Source organism: Mytilus trossulus, chromosome 2 (assembly GCF_036588685.1).
Source record: "Mytilus trossulus isolate FHL-02 chromosome 2, PNRI_Mtr1.1.1.hap1, whole genome shotgun sequence".
In the NCBI taxonomy this organism is placed as follows: Eukaryota; Metazoa; Mollusca; class Bivalvia; order Mytilida; family Mytilidae; genus Mytilus; species Mytilus trossulus.
In genome coordinates, this window is record NC_086374.1 from 49882583 (window position 1) to 49902502 (window position 19920).

Below are 19920 nucleotides of genomic sequence, written 5' to 3' on the forward strand. Positions count from 1 at the left end.
ATATACACATACATGTAGCTTAATTTATCTATAAGAAATAACGCTTTTTGTGATCAAATATGTTACCGACTTATATATTTTATTTATGGATATTTACACAAAATTTTTTGAGCGTTTTTACTTTATTAGTTCCACGAAGTTGCCGAGACATTGTTACCACGTCAAACGGTACTGACGGCGAGTACGTAATTTTTCTGAAGAATAATGTCGGTATTACCGTGTTTTGTACAGGTAAGCCCTTTTATTCATAACATAATGTCATTATTTTCCTATAACGTAAATTGGAAATATTTTACAAATGCAGTGCCAGTTCTAACCGAACACTGGCGGCATACTGTGGAATTAAAAGATTCTTTTTATGATATCGTATATTAGCACCCTCTAAAGGGTCTGTGTGGAAGACAAAATTTCTACCCATATCACATTTTCCAGTCTAAATTTCCTACCCTTTGTCCCAAGTACCCAGCCTAAACCCTTGAAGAACCTACATATTTCATAACTGGTTAATTTGTTTCCATTCATGCATATATATATAATGTGAATGAAATTTTGCTGCTGGGTGTTTAAGCAAACGAACAATCAATCTATTAAACTATAGCCCTTTATAGCTTGCTTGTTTGGTGTGAACCAAGGCTCCGTGTTGCAGACCGTACTTTGAACTATAAATGTTTACTTTTACTAATTGTGACTTGGATGGAGAGTTGTCTCATTGGAACTCATACCACATCTTCTTATATAATCTATATAGCAGCATGCCACATGTCATGCTTACATATGGTAAATGTTTCGTTACTATGCAGTAAAATAATTATTATAGAAGATCTCAATAAATCTAAACGATGTGATGACATGCATTTCTTTTTATACAAAGTGTATTCAACTGTGTGGTCAACTAATATTTAGAAAAACGTGCGGTGAAAATTCGATCCTCGAACGCCATCGTCCTGTCAGGTTACTGCAAAAAATATTTTAAAATGTTGGTGTCACTTCATAGTTCGTTGCAAGTAAAACGAATAGTTAAATAACATAGTAAATACTTAATATTCAAATGTAGCAATTAAAGTCTGTCAAAATAGAAAACATAGAGGGATTGTGAAACCACAAAATACGTACATACGGTGACTAATGTACAATACTAGTGAAAAACACTAAATTTTGTGGACAGTTTTAATATGTACTAATTTTTTTCTTCCAATAAATGAAGACGGAAGACTTCATTGCACTGCATACATGAATAAAATTCAGATTGGTATAAATGATTTCATATGCATGTGTTAGTCATTTTCATACCTCTCCTCTCCACAGTACCATGCACTGAATAAACAGGAGTAGCATGCGTACTTTTTAAGTGGCGGATCAAGAATTTTTCATAAGAGGGGGCCCACTGACTGCCTGCCCCTCAAACCCGTTTCTGTCCTTACATTTATATAGGTCTACACTGATAAAAGTTAAAAATATTTTGAATATATGGGTATTTATCTCCTACCCTTACGGTAGTGGCCTTCGTGTATTGTCAATTACTAAACTGCATGCATGTTTGTGCATCATTCGTTGGTCTATGTCCGAAAATGTGTATACGACACCAGGAATAGATTACCTTTGATGTATTTGGCAAAACTTTTCCGAATGCGTGTCCTTCAATGCTCTTCTCATTAAGTTCTTATACGTTATTTGGATTTTTAACTTTTTGATTCTCGAGAGTGTTACTGACAAGTCTTATGTAGTCTGGCCGGTACAAAATGAAAAGCCTGAAATCTTTGATGAGTTACTCATTATCTACTTTTTTTAATGAGGTTAATAAGTTTCCTTTGTCGAGGCAGTTTTTTGTGTGTATCCTGCTCAAAATGTTCCCATAGTTTGAAATGCAAAAGAACTTAAACGATAATAGTTGAACAAGTTTAATTGCCAAATTAGATTTCATTAGAGCGGGTCCCATCACTAAGATAAGATTAAAAAATTATATTTGAATTCAGCATTTATAAAACTATATACAACATATTCAAGCTCCAGAGAGCTTTTGACCGAATACAAAAACATATCAATAACATTAAAAACAACAATAACAACATGCATTATATACACAAAACTTGGCATTTATACATGAAAGATTTGGTTTAACATGTCTAAGTAAATTTGAAATATGATAAAAGTGTATCTACCGCTAAAAAAAATGGAATAAGCATATAAGATGGAAATCGTTACAAAAAGAAAGCCATGAATTAGCTCTATGAAATAAATAATATATGAGCTACTGTAAACATAATGAACAAGAATGGGTCCAAAGTACACGGATTCCCCACTCGCACTATTTTCTATGTTCAGTGGACCGTGAAATGGGGGTATAACCTCTAATTTGGCATTAAAATTAGAAAGATCGTATCATAGGGAACATGTGTACTAAGTTTGAAGTTGATTGTACTTCAACTTCATCAAAAACGACCTTGACCTAAACTTTAGCCTGAAGCGGAACAGACGGGCGGACGGACGAACGCACAGACGGACTGATGGACGAACGAAGGGGTGCACAGTCCATAAAATAAATGCCTCTCTACTATGGTAGGTGGGGCATACAAATAGAAAATTAGAGATCTGTGTTATAATTAGAACTAAAAAAAAATATGCATAAGCATTAAACTGTAATAAAAGCGTCTGCATTAGTTAAGGATTTATAACGCCAGACGGCGTTTCATCCTCATAAGACTCACCAGTGACAAGCAAATCATAATAGTTATATAGCCAAACAAATAAAATGTTGAAGAGCATTGAGAAACCAAAATTTCAAAAAGTTATGCCAAATATGTCTACGGTTATCTATGCCTGGGATATATCAACATAACCAGATTAAAAAAAAAAACTATCTGCTGCCTGAATTTAAAACGTTCTCTCTATTTTTTGTGTGTCATGAATGCAGTTTTGTTCATTATACTTTGTTCTTACTAATCATGAGTCGCTTTTAATTACTAGTTTCTTTGTTTGTTTTGTTATTATTTTTTTGCCATTATTGTTTTCCTCCTTTTTAGGTATGCAACCAGGTAGAACACCACAAGAATATCTGACTTTGCCGACTGGCAGAAGTAATAACTTTGCATATTATTATGAAAATATCGGTAAGTGAGATTCTTGTCATTTCTTTTCAATACATATAGTGATGAGCACTGTAAGCAAGTGGTTTCAATGGATAGGATTTATAGAATAGAAAAAGGGACAATACTTCCGAAAATGGCTAAGCAAATCATTGAAAGTTAACATATATATGTATTAACATAGAAGTATAATGCAAAGGGAAACTCAGGTTCCCATTACTTCGTTTTTCATCTTTCTTTGTGTTCCCGGCTGTGTATAAACCAATTTTCTCTCTTTTGACACTTTCTTATTCCGCTGTTACATTACTACACACCAAATGAAACCCAAACAATATGAGAAAAGGTCACATTTTTACCAACGAAATATACGAAAAGGTGTGACATTTTTGAAATCTAAATTATATAAAAAGGGTGCGATAACAGAAGCCCAGCGGCACTACCTATCAATTAAGTATCGAAGTGTTACCATACCAACCACACCCCGAGTGTATAAGTTAACACCAGAGACATTTAATCACTTGTCTTGGGAGGGCGAGTTGTATAGAGCATATACACCCTGATACTTTGGTCGGCCAAAAGTAAAAATCTCATGTTTTCACGATACATGCAGAGACATATAATATGATTGTATAATATAGTAGTATGTCCAATTAAAGGGCACATGAAGAGAAAAGTAGAGTGACACAATAATGTTGATATAAATACCAACAGCCAGATAATTGTATTATATGTCTCTGCCAGATCATAGCCACACACATATTAAAATTACTATTTAACTGACAACTTTTAAGTGCATAGAGCCAGAGACATATTATATGTCTCTGATAGAGCATACAGCATAAAAGATTTATTTAAAGTCGGTTACACGGCATGTACAACATATATAAGCTCTGTAGAGCTTTTTGAGTTACAGTAGTCTCAGATAAAACACATAAAACATAAAGCACATCATGCAAAATGTGAGCTCTTCCATTTAAATCGTGATTTACAACGTTTCTTTCCCTTTCCGACAATGGGACCATGTACATCTCACGCGCAGTGACCAGTGATACCGTCATCTTTGCTATCCAAGGGTTATGATCAAGTCCCATTGAATCTATCCTACAGAAATGTAAGTCTAAAACTAGGTTTAACTAAAACATGTCTCATTGGCAATCATACCACGTCTTCTTTTTTTTATATCTAAATAAAATTGGCCTTTGATGTTAACAAGTTTTACAACTTCTTTTCAGTCGTATAAACTTCCTCTGTTAGGAACACCCCTCTTTTAAGGGTAAAACGGAATGGAATAAATGATTGATAACTTGTTAATTTTAATCATTTACCATTTGATATTTGAAACAGTAATAGCAATAAAAATCATGTTAGCTAACATTATGAACGGACTGTCAACTAATGATGGGTACCAGTAATGAGGGGTGTAAAAAGGGGGGTGTTTGCACGGAAAAACGCGATATAAAATTGCTTTTTCAGGGTGATCAAACTATTAAAAATTTCTTGCACATGGATCTTTTTACCGATTTCACGGTGAATAACAACCCTTATTCATGGCTGCACATGAAATAAAAAGAGCAAAACGCGTTGCACGAAAATAACCCTTTACCATCCTCAGTAATGACGCACTGTAAACAAACCAGTAAAAACCACTTGTTTTAACATAAATCAGGCTGTTAGTATTCTCATTTGAAATGTTTTACATTGTCATTTCGGGGCCTTTTATAGCTGACTATGCAGTATAGGCTTTGCTCATTGTTGAAGGCCTTACAGTGACCAATTGTGTTTATTTCTGTGTCATTTGGTCCCTTGTGGAGAGTTGTCTCATTGGCAATCATACCACAATCGGCACATCTTCTTTTTTTTATATAAATTTCCCTAAAATGTAGCCAATTCCATCTTCATATAAGGTAATCTTTTAACCTTGATCTTCATTTTGGTATCGGCATTCATACCACATCTCCTTATTTTTATATTTTCTATGAAGGTAGATTATGCATGAGCATTACATTTATTTGGGAACGGAGAGGGGTGCTGTTCTGTTTGTCTGTTGTCTTGTCACATGCCACTTACATATTTCCAATCATGTCTTTTTCAGGAAAATCTACAGACTGTTCTATGTTATATCCTCTAACACCCTATAAACTAGGTGGGAAGGCTGAGTACAGTAAAATCAGGATAAAAAATCTCGATTCATTGACTATAGAGTCAAGTGATCATTCTTTCTCAATGCAGGTGAACTATACAACTGGACAGGTCGAGTAAGTAAATCCTTATACTGATTATCTTGCATTATACTGGTATACTGGTAAGACCAGAAAAAGTTTGTCTAATTTTATACGGTATGTTCAGATTTTTGTAACCCTGAAAGGAAAATTAATTACAGTAACAGATAAATTTCACATTAGAAGATGCATCCACCAGCAAGGTTTTCATTTGTTTGATCATAACATAATGTGGATTCATTATTATTTGTTGGAATCTATTTTTGTGGATTCTGTTTCGAACAGGGAAATCACATATTTAATGTTGAATGAATTAAAAATTTGTAAGGGTTCTTCTGAACCCAGTGTCTCGCCTACTTTTGCTGTTAATTGCAGGCTTAACAAAAATGAGGAAAAAATCCATAAAAATATTCCTCTTGATACTATCTTTTGATTGTAAGAAGCCTCTGTTTAAGTTTCGTAAAAATCAAGGATAGTTTGTGAATCTTATATATGTTTTAAAAACTTTAACTTTGAGACTGTATGTTAAATGTAAACTTGAATAAAAACTTAAGTCCATTTATAAGTAAAATACGGATAAGCAGGTATAAAATTTTAAGAAAATTTCATTCTAGATATTAGGTTTTGATCATAAACAAGTTTCTTTCCAAGTTTGGTACAAATCCATGATAGTTTAAGAAAGTTCTTAGAATATTAAAAACTTTAACCACAGAGTGAATATTTGTCGACGCCCATGACCACGACGCCGAAGGAATGCAGGATCGCTATGTCTCGCTTTATAAAATAAAATCGAAGGCTCGACAAAAATGTTCTGTAGGAATATATGCTAACTTGAGCTAAACCATGGATTCAAATGTCAACAAATATGCAAGTTTTTCCTCAGTCAAGGAACATTGGAGATAGGTTGGGAATGTGACAAACTGTTCAATGTTATAGATTTCCTTCTGTTCTACAAATAAAGAATAACATCAGAATTGTTTGTGGTGGGAGTTTCTCTGATTTCACCTTCCTAATTGTGAACTTTCCTTTTCTATATTACAACATTCTAGCAGTGCCTGCATGTAGAGTATATATCTCCTAGTTGATACAATATTTCAGGGCTTGTATTTCCCATCATGATTTACTTGATAGAACTGCTCACAAGGAATTATCATACCATGAGTTCCTAGTGGTGAAGTGGAAAACATGCCTTGGTTAGTTTTACAAACGCAATCAACAAGTTTGTTGATCGTTCAGTAATGAAATATCCGTTTCACAGATGATAGCAGATATGTTCCTAATGGTGGAACTACAATCCTGTACCCTTTCCTGAATGTAATCTACCAAATTAAAATTTTTGCAGGATGTGTACTAACATGACCATCTGTTTAGCACTTCAGGAGCATCTGAGATCAATTCTAGTTTTTTGTGGGGTTCATGTTGTTCAGCCGTTAGTTTTCTATGTTGTGTTTTGTGTACTATTTCATATGCTGGTCTTTTTCTTTTTTAGTAATGGCGGTGTCAGTGTATTTTTGACTTGTGAGTTTGAGTGTCCCTCTGGTATCATTCGCCTCTATTTTTCAGACTCACTTCTGCAATTATAGTCTTTAAACAAGAATCAATAGTTCTGACATATAACATGCAGGCTAATTTGTTCCTTGATTTGAGCTTTTGATCTCTAAGTAATTTCAGTAGAGTAACATATATAATATGCATGTTATACACATAAGAAGTTTGGTATAATGACAGTGTCAACTCATCTTATTGAGTCAAATTAAATTTGAAAAAATTACATTGACATTTTAATAATTCCAGTGCTTTGCACTATTAACTAACTTTTTAACTTTGGCCATAAATCTAATTTTTTATTTTTTTGGTACCTTTTTTTGCTTGGTCCATTCTTACACCAAAGTACACCTGAAGCTTTATAGTGTGTCAGGTTTGATTAATTAGCTTAATTACCTTTCCATTATAAACACAGTACTACATGTAATTCAAGGTTTTGCAATTCTTGTTTTTTTTCTAAAATATGGTGCAAATATATTTTGTATAAGTGTATGTTTTACTTTTAGAAAATCAAGGCAGTTATAATTTTCAGATTTAATCAGTTTTTATTAAATACCTTTTTGACATAGAACGTAACTTAATTAATTAAATTTAAGATAGAATACATTTTGCAAAATTGTTTTGAAGTTTTTATCAATGACTTGAAACATACATGTAAATTAACTGACAGTTATACAATTGTATACATAAGTAATTAGGTACATATATTAACCTTCAATTTTTCATACTTATTATTGAACTATTTAATCACAGAAATCAAACATGTACTACCACTTTATTTATGTAGACTGATATGACATCTACTGTTATCAATTAAAATTATACAATGTATAATGTATGCAGATCAAGTATAACTGTGTTAAGTGCATTTATAGTAAAATAAAATATACATATAAATGTAAACTGACTTGGAAGAATAGAAATTTAAATATTTTTTTTCCCAGTTATATAATTAGCTCTTCAACTTCTGCACATTTGTATTTTAAAAAAATTGACCTTAAACATCACTGAAAAGATGTTTCTTGTCTGACTTAATTAACAATGAAAAGAGGAGATGTGATATGATTGCCAATAAGGTAACTATCCACCATAGTCCAAATGGTGTGGATGTTATTTGGGGTGGGGTGCAGGGTGTCCTGACCCCCTTTTTGTTGGGAAAATTTGGTTGATTGTATAGGAAATCACTGAGGCATGACTGGAGTGGGACCTTCTTAGACAGTTAGTGTCCCCTTTATGCAAATTTCTAGATCTGTCACTGATCTATAGGTCACTACAACCTTCAACAATGAGCAAATCCCATATTGTATAGTTGGCTATAAATGACCATAACATGATAAAATGTGAAACAATTCTAACACGAAAACTAATGCAGGGGAGGATTTAGGCGGGGGCGTGGCATGCGTGCCCCCCCCACCCCACCCCTAAAATTTGCAAGTCATTGGTTGTCTCAGACCAGGTGACTGATATTTTCTTAATGTCCTTAATAAAAGATAGAAATACTGTTTCAAGTGAAAAGTTAGTTTTTAATTGTATCTCTGTGTCTTTATATATTTCTTACTTGCAACCTGAAAATTTTGCCCAATTATGTACCGTATTACAAACACAACTTCATAAATGCATCTCATTCTAATTTTGGTGGTTTGTGGTAAACACAGTATATATAAAGTCTGGCACAACCTCCAGAAAAAAGAAGTGAAAACAGATATTATGAAAGGACAATTAAAATCACGGTGAAAAGTCGAAATTTTCGTTTGCAAAATCTAATACTAGTGTTGGTCAGGTGAGCTGTTGTGATCCGTCTCGTCTCACTTTGCTTCCGTAGGTCCGCCCGTCTGTCAACTCTTTACATTTTCATTGTCTACACCAAGTTTGTCAGGGCTGGTGTTAACAACTACCAGCACCATGACTTGCAAGGATTGGTTGAGATTTTTTTTACCTGATATTTCTATATAGATAATTTTACAACAAGTGCTGGTGTCTTGATTGTATATTGGTTTGCATAGGAACACAGAATCAAAATTAAATGTTCGTATGGTCTTCAGATTCAGTTTTTTGGTCTTCAGCTTTATAACTGTAGCTTTATTCATTATGAATTTCTTAGTGCGTAAGTAAGGGGTGTAAGGAGATTGTTGTAGTTTTTTTGTTTTTTTTAGGAGACCTTGCCATCATAGCTCGAAGGTTCTTTGCGGAACATATTGTTTTCACCTCTGTCCGTCCATCCATCAGTCAGTCACTATTGATTGTAGATTGTTGTCTGGGTGGATTTGGGCGGTTTCTGCTTGAAACTTTAATTTCTCTCTCATTTTACCTCACATAGTTCGACATATATCTACATTGAATCCCTTTAGAAGAATATTTCAATAATTTTACATAAAAAATTTATACATGTTAATTGTTATAACCTGTAACCACAATAACAACTTGTCCACGACATATATATATGGTTCCTATAAATTTCAAAATTTGTATGTTATTTTATGTAATGTTTACTTTGGGATTCTTCATTTTGCTGATATTAGATTTATTGTGATGGACATCATTTTGAAATCTCTTGTAGTTATGGAACAGCTGGAGACAAATACAGTAGTTCTACAAATTGTCCTCCTAGAGGCATTTTTAAGATTGATCTCAGACTGACACCTTTTGTTGTGTCACCAAAGGTTAAGTGGACATGGAGTGGATCTTATCCAAATACCAAAGCTACAGGAACACCATTTATATCAAATACAAGTAAGATTTTTTACTACTCCTACCATTCAGGAAGTGCATTATGTTTTATGGTGTATAATTCATCTGTTTATTCTGTCAGTTGTCAGGTTAAAGAACTTGTTACGATTGTTTACCATAAAATTGTGGTTACATTAATTTCAACACATGTTAATCTGCATGTTCATTATGATGTGAAAAATGAAGGTTTTGACTACAGTTTCACAGTTCACTGAACAGAAACAAATAAGTGTCAGTAGCATAGGATGATGTCCTATGGACACATTTTTTTGTTCATTTACATTTTATTATACACGGATCAAGGATTTTGAAAAAAATTGGGAAGGGGGTGGGTGTGAGGGGGCAAAATAGGCAATGATAGGATAAAGGCATATTTAACGTCTATGACTATGTATTAATCATATAGATAGCTCTATAAGCCTACCCTCCCCTATGATACATGTACAAGGTTAGCAGTTCAGCCTCTAATTGTTTATTGCATTATGCGATTTCCAATAACCCACATTCATAGACCCACTCGTTGATCTGAAATATTAACTCTTCTATATTGTAACTTTAATTCAAGCATACATTTGCCTGATTCCAAACATATACAAACCAAAAGTAATACTCATTTACTTGAATCATTACATACTAAGAAAAAATGTTTAATTTTTTTTTCAGCTTATGTTGGATGCTTTATAGACAAAGATGACAGAATGCTACCAGCTCAGTATTTATATAACAACCACATGACTGTAGATATGTGTATACAACATTGTAGAAGTCGGGGATTTGCCTATTCTGGTGTGCAGGTATGACATTGTTTATTTGAAAAAAATATCAGTCAATGACATTATGATTAAATACATTCACTTTCAGGATGAAAGGTTAAGTTTCTCATTGAAATTATAACGCATAAATTAATGTTGATTCTCATTTGTCCATATACATTTGTCCATATACAATACATTTAAACATTAAAAAATATTAATAGGGAAAAAAGAGCATTTCTTAAGAGAGCTATCTAAAACCATCAGCGAAAGAGAGACCAATAAGGCAATAACCCCATTACCAAATAAGTCAACAAAACACTCTAAAAAAAACCTAAAGATTAAGCAGTATAAACAATCCCAACTAAATCTTAAATGAATCCAGGTGCTCTAAAAAAAGTTACCAGTTTCTGCTCCACAAGTGACCAATATCTTTAAAGGTAGTTACTTGTATTCATTAAATCCTAATTTTGTTAGATTATAATCAATTATTATCATGTCTTTTTTTCAGTATTACGCCCAATGTTTTTGTGGAGACAATCATAATAAGCATGGTGCAGCAGTGGATACACAATGTAACACACCTTGTAAAGGAAACCATCAACAGATGTGTGGGGGGACCTGGAGACTTTCTATTTATGGAACAGGTATATAGAAAATTAGTCTTTTGTATATATTAAAATATTATAGATTATGTTATGGTCATCAGCAAGTCTAACCATTTTGTAACGTCCGCAACTGCATCTATCAATTCAGACATGTCATGCTTGTGATGTTCTTTTTTTGCAAATGCATGATTATCAATATGCATATCCATCTGTCGTCTATGTGTCCTGTTGGTTTAATTTTCATTGAAATTTTAATTTTTAATCTAATATTTCATTTTTGTGTCAGATAATTCTTAGTACACCTTTTGGGTTTTTTTCAAAATATTTAGTTTACAATTTTTCAGGTACAAGAATTTGATTTATTTATTTACACGTACCAGTAGTTTATAATAACCATGCTCCAAGTTTCAGAATATTTTATGTCCTTCATTATAGGATTACCACAAACTATTATTGGGCGATGTGGGGGATATCCAGGACAGTGTTTCCCTACATTGAAGAACGATCCTGGTACTCCAGCATTGATGTTACAGTTTATACCCACTCATCCATGTCTACAACCGTAAGTTAACAGGTTTTGAAAATAAATAGTGTTTGTGAAATTTATTTTTAGCTCACCTGACCAGCTAGGGCCAAGTTAGTTTTTCTCATCTCTTGGCATCCATTGTCTGTCGTCTGTTGTTGTTGTCATTTAACCTTTTCAAAATCTTCTCTTCTGAATAACTTGTCCAAATTTAACCAAACTTGGCCACAATAATCACAAAGGTATCTAGTTTATATAATGTATCTGGCGACCTGGCTGGCCAACCAAGATGGCTTCCATGGCTAAAAATAGAACATAGCGGTTAAATGTAAATTTTGGCTTATATCTCTGAAACCGAAGTATTTAGAGCAAATCTGTTTATCAGGTCAGTATCTATCTGCTCTGAAATTTTCAGTCAAAGCAGAAAACCTGTCATCTTGTTGCTGCCCCTTAATTTGCAATTATTTTTTGTTAATTATCTTGAATATTTTTATAGATAGAGATAAACTGAAAACAGCATTAATGTTTAGCAAAGTAAGATTTATTAACAAGTCAACATGACCAAACTTGTCAATTGACCCTTTAAGGAGTAATTGCCCTTTAAAGTCAATTTTTTTAAACAAGTTTTTGTAAATTTTTGTAATCTTTTACAAAAATCTTCTCTTCTGTAACTACTGAGAGTAAGGCCACATGCAGTCATCATAAGTATATCAATTTTTAAAAATGTGTCTGATGACCCAGCCTGCCAACCATAGCTGTGATGGCTAAAAATAGAACATAGGGGTAAAATGCAGTTTTCGGCTTATATCTCTAAAACTACATGCATATAAAATTTTAAACAAAAATATCAGGAGAGGGACAGCTAGCTCCTTGGAGTCTCTAGTTTTCATATGATGTCTCAAGTACCTATGAAATTAGTTTCCACTATTTTGTTCATTCAATTGCACTTACAACATAAAAAAATAAAGTCTACTTTCTTTGATTTTTAAGTTTATCTTGTTAGAGGAAGGAGATAACAATGCTGTTAACAATTTTTCATATTTTGTAGATTATCTCCCTGTAAAAATGAAGGAAAATGTATTGCTGTAACAGATACAGCATTCAAATGCTTGTGTTATAACATGTATTCAGGGTCAACATGTGACATACAAACAGGTGAGTAATACATATGTTATAACATGTATTCAGGGACAACACGTGACATACAACCAGGTGAGTAATATATGTGTTATAATATGTATTCAGGGTCAACATGAAACATACAAACAGGTGAGTAATACATATGTTATAACATGTACTCAGGGACAACATGTGACATACAAACAGGTGAGTAATACATATGTTATAACATGTATTCAGGGACAACATGTGACATACAAACAGGTGAGTAATACATGTGTTATAATATGTATTCAGGGACAACATGTTACATACAAACAGGTGAGTAATACATATGTTATAACATGTACTCAGGGACAACATGTGACATACAAACAGGTGAGTAATACATATGTTATAACATGTATTCAGGGACAACATGTGACATACAAACAGGTGAGTAATACATGTGTTTTAATATGTATTCAGGGACAACTTGTGACATACAAACAGGTGAGTAAAACATATGTTATAATTTGAACTCAGGGACAACATGTGACAGTCATACAGGTGAGTAATATATATGTTAAAATATGTATTCAGGGACAACATGTGTCATACAAACAGGTGAGTAATACATGTGTGATAATTTGTAGTCAGGGACAACATGTGACACACAAACAGGTGAGTAAAACATATGTTATAATTTGAACTCAGGGACAACATGTGACAGTCATACAGGTGAGTAATATATATGTTAAAATATGTATTCAGAGACAACATGTGACATACAAACAGAAGAGTAATACATATGTTATAATATGTACTCAGGGACAAAATGTGACATACAAACAGGTGAGTAATACATGTGTGATAATTTGTATTCAGGGACAACATGTGACAAACAAACAGGTGAGTAATACATATGTTTTAATATGAATTCAGGGACAACTTGTGACATACAAACAGGCAAGTAATACATGTGTTATAATATGAACTCAGGGACAACATATGACATACAAACAGGTGAGTAATACATATTTTATAATATGTACTCAGGGACAACATGTGACAAACAACCAGGTGAGTAATACATGTGTTATCATATGTATTCAGGGACAACTTGTGACATACAAACAGGTGAGTAATACATATGTTATACTAGTAATATGTATTCAGGGACAACATGTGACATACAAACAGGTGAGTTATATATATGTTATAATATGTACTCAGGGACAACATGTGACATACAAACAGTTGAGTAATACATGTGTTATAATATGTATTCAGGGACAACTTGTGATATACCAACAGGTGATAAATACATGTGTGATAATTTGTACTCAGGGACAGCATGTGACATACAAACAGGTGAGTAATACAAGTGTGATTAATTGTACTCAGGGACAAAATATTACATACAAACAGGTGAGTAATACATGTGTTATAATATGTATTCAGGGACAAAATGTGACATACAAACAGGCGAGTAATACATGTGTGATAAATTGTACTCAGGGACAACATGTGACATACAAACAGGTGAGTAATACATATGTTATAACATGTATTCAGGGACAACATGTGACATACAAACAGGTGAGTAATACATGTGTTTTAATATGTATTCAGGGACAACTTGTGACATACAAACAGGTGAGTAAAACATATGTTATAATTTGAACTCAGGGACAACATGTGACAGTCATACAGGTGAGTAATATATATGTTAAAATATGTATTCAGGGACAACATGTGTCATACAAACAGGTGAGTAATACATGTGTGATAATTTGTAGTCAGGGACAACATGTGACACACAAACAGGTGAGTAAAACATATGTTATAATTTGAACTCAGGGACAACATGTGACAGTCATACAGGTGAGTAATATATATGTTAAAATATGTATTCAGAGACAACATGTGACATACAAACAGAAGAGTAATACATATGTTATAATATGTACTCAGGGACAAAATGTGACATACAAACAGGTGAGTAATACATGTGTGATAATTTGTATTCAGGGACAACATGTGACAAACAAACAGGTGAGTAATACATATGTTTTAATATGTATTTAGGGACAACTTGTGACATACAAACAGGCAAGTAATACATGTGTTATAATATGAACTCAGGGACAACATATGACATACAAACAGGTGAGTAATACATATTTTATAATATGTACTCAGGGACAACATGTGACAAACAACCAGGTGAGTAATACATGTGTTATCATATGTATTCAGGGACAACTTGTGACATACAAACAGGTGAGTAATACATATGTTATACTAGTAATATGTATTCAGGGACAACATGTGACATACAAACAGGTGAGTAATATATATGTTATAATATGTACTCAGGGACAACATGTGACATACAAACAGGTGAGTAATACATGTGTTATAATATGTATTCAGGGACAACTTGTGATATACCAACAGGTGATAAATACATGTGTGATAATTTGTACTCAGGGACAGCATGTGACATACAAACAGGTGAGTAATACAAGTGTGATTAATTGTACTCAGGGACAAAATATTGCATACAAACAGGTGAGTAATACATGTGTTATAATATGTATTCAGGGACAAAATGTGACATACAAACAGGCGAGTAATACATGTGTGATAAATTGTACTCAGGGACAACATGTTACATACAAACAGGTGAGTAATACATATGTTATAATATGTACTCAGGGACAACATGTGATATACAAACAGGTGAGTAATACTTGTGTGATAATTTGTACTCAGGGACAACATGTGACACACAAACAGGTGAGTAAAACATATGTTATAATTTGAACTCAGGGACAACATGTGACAGTCATACAGGTGAGTAATATATATGTTAAAATATGTTTTCAGGGACAACATGTGTCATACAAACAGGTGAGTAATACATGTGTGATAATTTGTAGTCAGGGACAACATGTGACACACAAACAGGTGAGTAAAACATATGTTATAATTTGAACTCAGGGACAACATGTGACAGTCATACAGGTGAGTAATATATATGTTAAAATATGTATTCAGAGACAACATGTGACATACAAACAGAAGAGTAATACATATGTTATAATATGTACTCAGGGACAAAATGTGACATACAAACAGGTGAGTAATACATGTGTTATAATATGTATTTAGGGACAACAGGTGATATACAAACAGGTGAGTAATACATGTGTGATAATTTGTACTCAGGGACAACATGTGACATACAAACAGGTGAGTAATACATGTGTTGTAAATTGATATCAGGGACAACATGTTACATACAAACAGGTGAGTAATACATGTGTGATAAATTGTACTCAGGGACAACATGTTACATACAAACAGGTGAGTAATACATATGTTATAATATGTACTCAGGGACAACATGTGATATACAAACAGGTGAGTAATACTTGTGTGATAATTTGTACTCAGGGACAACATGTGACATAAAAACAGGTGAGTAAATCATATGTTATAATTTGAACTCAGGGACAACATGTGACATACATACAGATGAGTAATATATATGTTGAAATATGTATTAAGGGACAACATGTGTCATACAAACAGGTGAGTAATACATGTGTGATAATTTGTATTCAGAGACAACATGCGACATACAAACAGAAGAGCAATACATATGTTATAATATGTACTTAGGGACAACATGTGACATACAAACAGGTGAGTAATACATATGTTATAATATGAACTTAGGGACAACATGTGACATACAAACAGGCGAGTTATACATGTGTGATAATTTGTACTCAGGGACAACATGTGACATACAAACAGGTGAGTAAAACATATGTTATAAATTGTAATCAGGGACAACATGTGACATACAAACCTGTGAGTAATACATGTGTGATAATTTGTACTTAGGGACAACATGTGACATACAAACAGGCGAGTTATACATATGTTATAATATGTACTCAGGCAACATGTGACATACAAACAGGTGAGTAATTCATATGTTATAATATGTTCTCAGGGACAACATGTGACATACAAAAAGGTTAGTAAAACATATGTTATAATATGTACTCAGGGACAACATGTGACATACAAACAGGTGAGTAATACATGTGTTACCATATGAATTCAAGGAAAACCTTTGACATACAAACAGGTTAGTAATATATGTGCTACAACATGTACTCAAGGAAAAAATGTAACACTCAAACAGTTGAGTAATATGTGTGTTACACTATATACTCAAGAAAAGCATGTAATGTTCAAAGAGGTGAGTTATATATGTGTTACAATATGTACTCAAGGAAAACAGGTGACATGCAAACAGATGAGTAATGTGTGTTTAAATATGTTCTCAAAGAAAACATGATACTTTCAAAAATGGTTCCATTTGCTATTCTTAGTAATAAATGTGTCACATTATGTACTCAAAAGACAACTTATAAAATCAGTTAATCATTTTGCTTTAATAAATGTTGTAAATATGAAGGATTATGTTACTTTATCAATTCCATTTCCAATTTCCTGGTTTGTTTTTAATTTGTATGAATTTTATTGTAGAGCAGATAGTAACAATGGGAGCCCTGTGTCCTGCAGGACTTTACCCAGAGAAATGTACCTGTGTGCATAACAAATGTTCAGGGGCAAAGTTTGATGGGGATACATGTGTTACAACATCAGGAGAGGTAATATTTAATTCTGGGGCAAAGTTTGATGGGGATACATGTGTTACAACATCAGGAGAGGTAATATTTAATTCTGGGGCAAAGTTTGATGGAGATACATGTGTTACAACATCAGGAGAGGTAATATTTAATTCTGGGGCAAAGTTTGATGGGGATACATGTGTTACAACATCAGGAGAGGTAATATTTAATTCTGGGGCAAAGTTTGTTGGGGATACATGCGTTACAACATCAGGAGAGGTAATATTTAATTCTGGGGCAAAGCTTGACGGGGATACATGTGTTACAACATCAGGAGAGGTAATATTTAATTCTGGGGCAAAGTTTGACAGGGATACATGCGTTACAACATCAGGAGAGGTAATATTTAATTCTGGGGCAAAGTTTGATGGGGATACATGTGTTACAACATCAGGAGAGGTAATATTTAATTCTGGGGTGAAGTTTGATTGGGATACATGTGTTACAACATGAGGGGAGGTAATATTCAATTCTGGGGTGAAGTTTGATGGGGATACATGTGTTACAACATCAGGGGAGGTAATATTTAATTCTGGGGCAAAGTTTGATTGGGATACATATGTTACAACATGAGGGGAGGTAATATTTAATTCTGGGATGAAGTTTGATGGAGATACATGTGTTACAACATCAGGAGAGGTAATATTTAATTCTGGGGCAAAGTTTGATGGGGATTCATGTGTTACAACATCAGGAGAGGTAATATTTAATTCTGGGGCAAAGTTTGATGGGGATACATATGTTACAACATGAGGAGAGGTAATATTTAATTCTGGGGCAAAGTTTGATGGGGATACATGTGTTACAACATCAGGAGAGGTAATATTTTATTCTGGGGCAAAGTTTGATGGGGATACATATGTTACAACATGAGGGGAGGTAATATTTAATTCTGGGGTATAGTTTGATGGGGATACATGTGTTACAACATCAGGAGAGGTAATATTTAATTCTGGGGCAAAGTTTGATGGGGATACATGTGTTACAACATCAGGAGAGGTAATATTTAATTCTGGGGCAAGGTTTGATGGGGATACATGTGTTACAACATCAGGGGAGGTAATATTTAATTCTGGGGCAAAGTTTGATTGGGATACATATGTTACAACATGAGGGGAGGTAATATTTAATGCTGGGGTGAAGTTTGATGGAGATACATGTGTTACAACATCAGGAGAGGTAATATTTAATTCTGAGGCAAAGTTTGATGGGGATACATGTGTTACAACATCAGGAGAGGTAATATTTAATTCTGGGGCAAAGTTTGATGGGGATACATATGTAACAACATGAGGGGAGGTAATATTTAATTCTGGGGTATAGTTTGATGGGGATACATGTGTTACAACATCAGGAGAGGTAATATTTAATTCTGGGACAAAGTTTGATGGGGATACATGTGTTACAACATCAGGAGAGGTAATATTTAATTCTGGGGCAAAGTTTGATGGGGATACATGTGTTACAACATCAGGGGAGGTAATATTTAATTCTGGGGCAAAGTTTGATTGGGATACATATGTTACAACATGAGGGGAGGTAATATTTAATTCTGGGGTGAAGTTTGATGGAGATACATGTGTTACAACATCAGGAGAGGTAATTTTTAATTCTGGGGCAAAGTTTGATGGGGATTCATGTGTTACAACATCAGGAGAGGTAATATTTAATTCTGGGGCAAAGTTTGATGGGGATACATATGTTACAACATGAGGAGAGGTAATATTTAATTCTGGGGCAAAGTTTGATGGGGATACATGTGTTACAACATCAGGAGAGGTAATATTTTATTCTGGGGCAAAGTTTGATGGGGATACATATGTTACAACATGAGGGGAGGTAATATTTAATTCTGGGGTATAGTTTGATGGGGATACATGTGTTACAACATCAGGAGAGGTAATATTTAATTCTGGGGCAAAGTTTGATGGGGATACATGTGTTACAACATCAGGAGAGGTAATATTTAATTCTGGGGCAAAGTTTGATGGGGATACATGTGTTACAACATCAGGGGAGGTAATATTTAATTCTGGGGCAAAGTTTGATTGGGATACATATGTTACAACATGAGGGGAGGTGATGTTTAATTCTGGGGTGAAGTTTGATGGAGATACATGTGTTACAACATCAGGAGAGGTAATATTTTATTCTGAGGCAAAGTTTGATGGGGATACATGTGTTACAACATCAGGAGAGGTAATATTTAATTCTGGGGCAAAGTTTGATGGGGATACATATGTAACAACATGAGGGGAGGTAATATTTAATTCTGGGGTATAGTTTGATGGGGATACATGTGTTACAACATCAGGAGAGGTAATATTTAATTCTGGGACAAAGTTTGATGGGGATACATGTGTTACAACATCAGGAGAGGTAATATTTAATTCTGGGGCAAAGTTTGATGGGGATACATGTGTTACAACATCAGGGGAGGTAATATTTAATTCTGGGGCAAAGTTTGATTGGGATACATATGTTACAACATGAGGGGAGGTAATATTTAATTCTGGGGTGAAGTTTGATGGGGATACATGTGTTACAACATCAGGAGAGGTAATATTTAATTCTGGGACAAAGTTTGATGGGGATACATGTGTTACAACATCAGGAGAGGTAATATTTAATTCTAGGGTGAAGT

At 33.8% G+C, this 19920-nt stretch overlaps 1 protein-coding gene across 1 annotated transcript in view; it reads left to right on the plus strand.

Moving 5' to 3' along the window:
* The window catches only part of LOC134707479 (uncharacterized), an 89072-nt gene continuing 69152 nt past the window's right edge, over positions 1-19920 (plus strand). Inside the window, exons 1-9 of the mRNA XM_063567239.1 lie at positions 1-231; positions 3021-3107; positions 5176-5338; positions 9405-9577; positions 10238-10368; positions 10838-10973; positions 11370-11496; positions 12506-12612; positions 17131-17255. Of these exons, the coding sequence (XP_063423309.1) occupies positions 60-231; positions 3021-3107; positions 5176-5338; positions 9405-9577; positions 10238-10368; positions 10838-10973; positions 11370-11496; positions 12506-12612; positions 17131-17255 (1221 nt within the window). The 5' untranslated portion in view covers positions 1-59. The remainder of the gene's footprint in view (positions 232-3020; positions 3108-5175; positions 5339-9404; positions 9578-10237; positions 10369-10837; positions 10974-11369; positions 11497-12505; positions 12613-17130; positions 17256-19920) is intronic.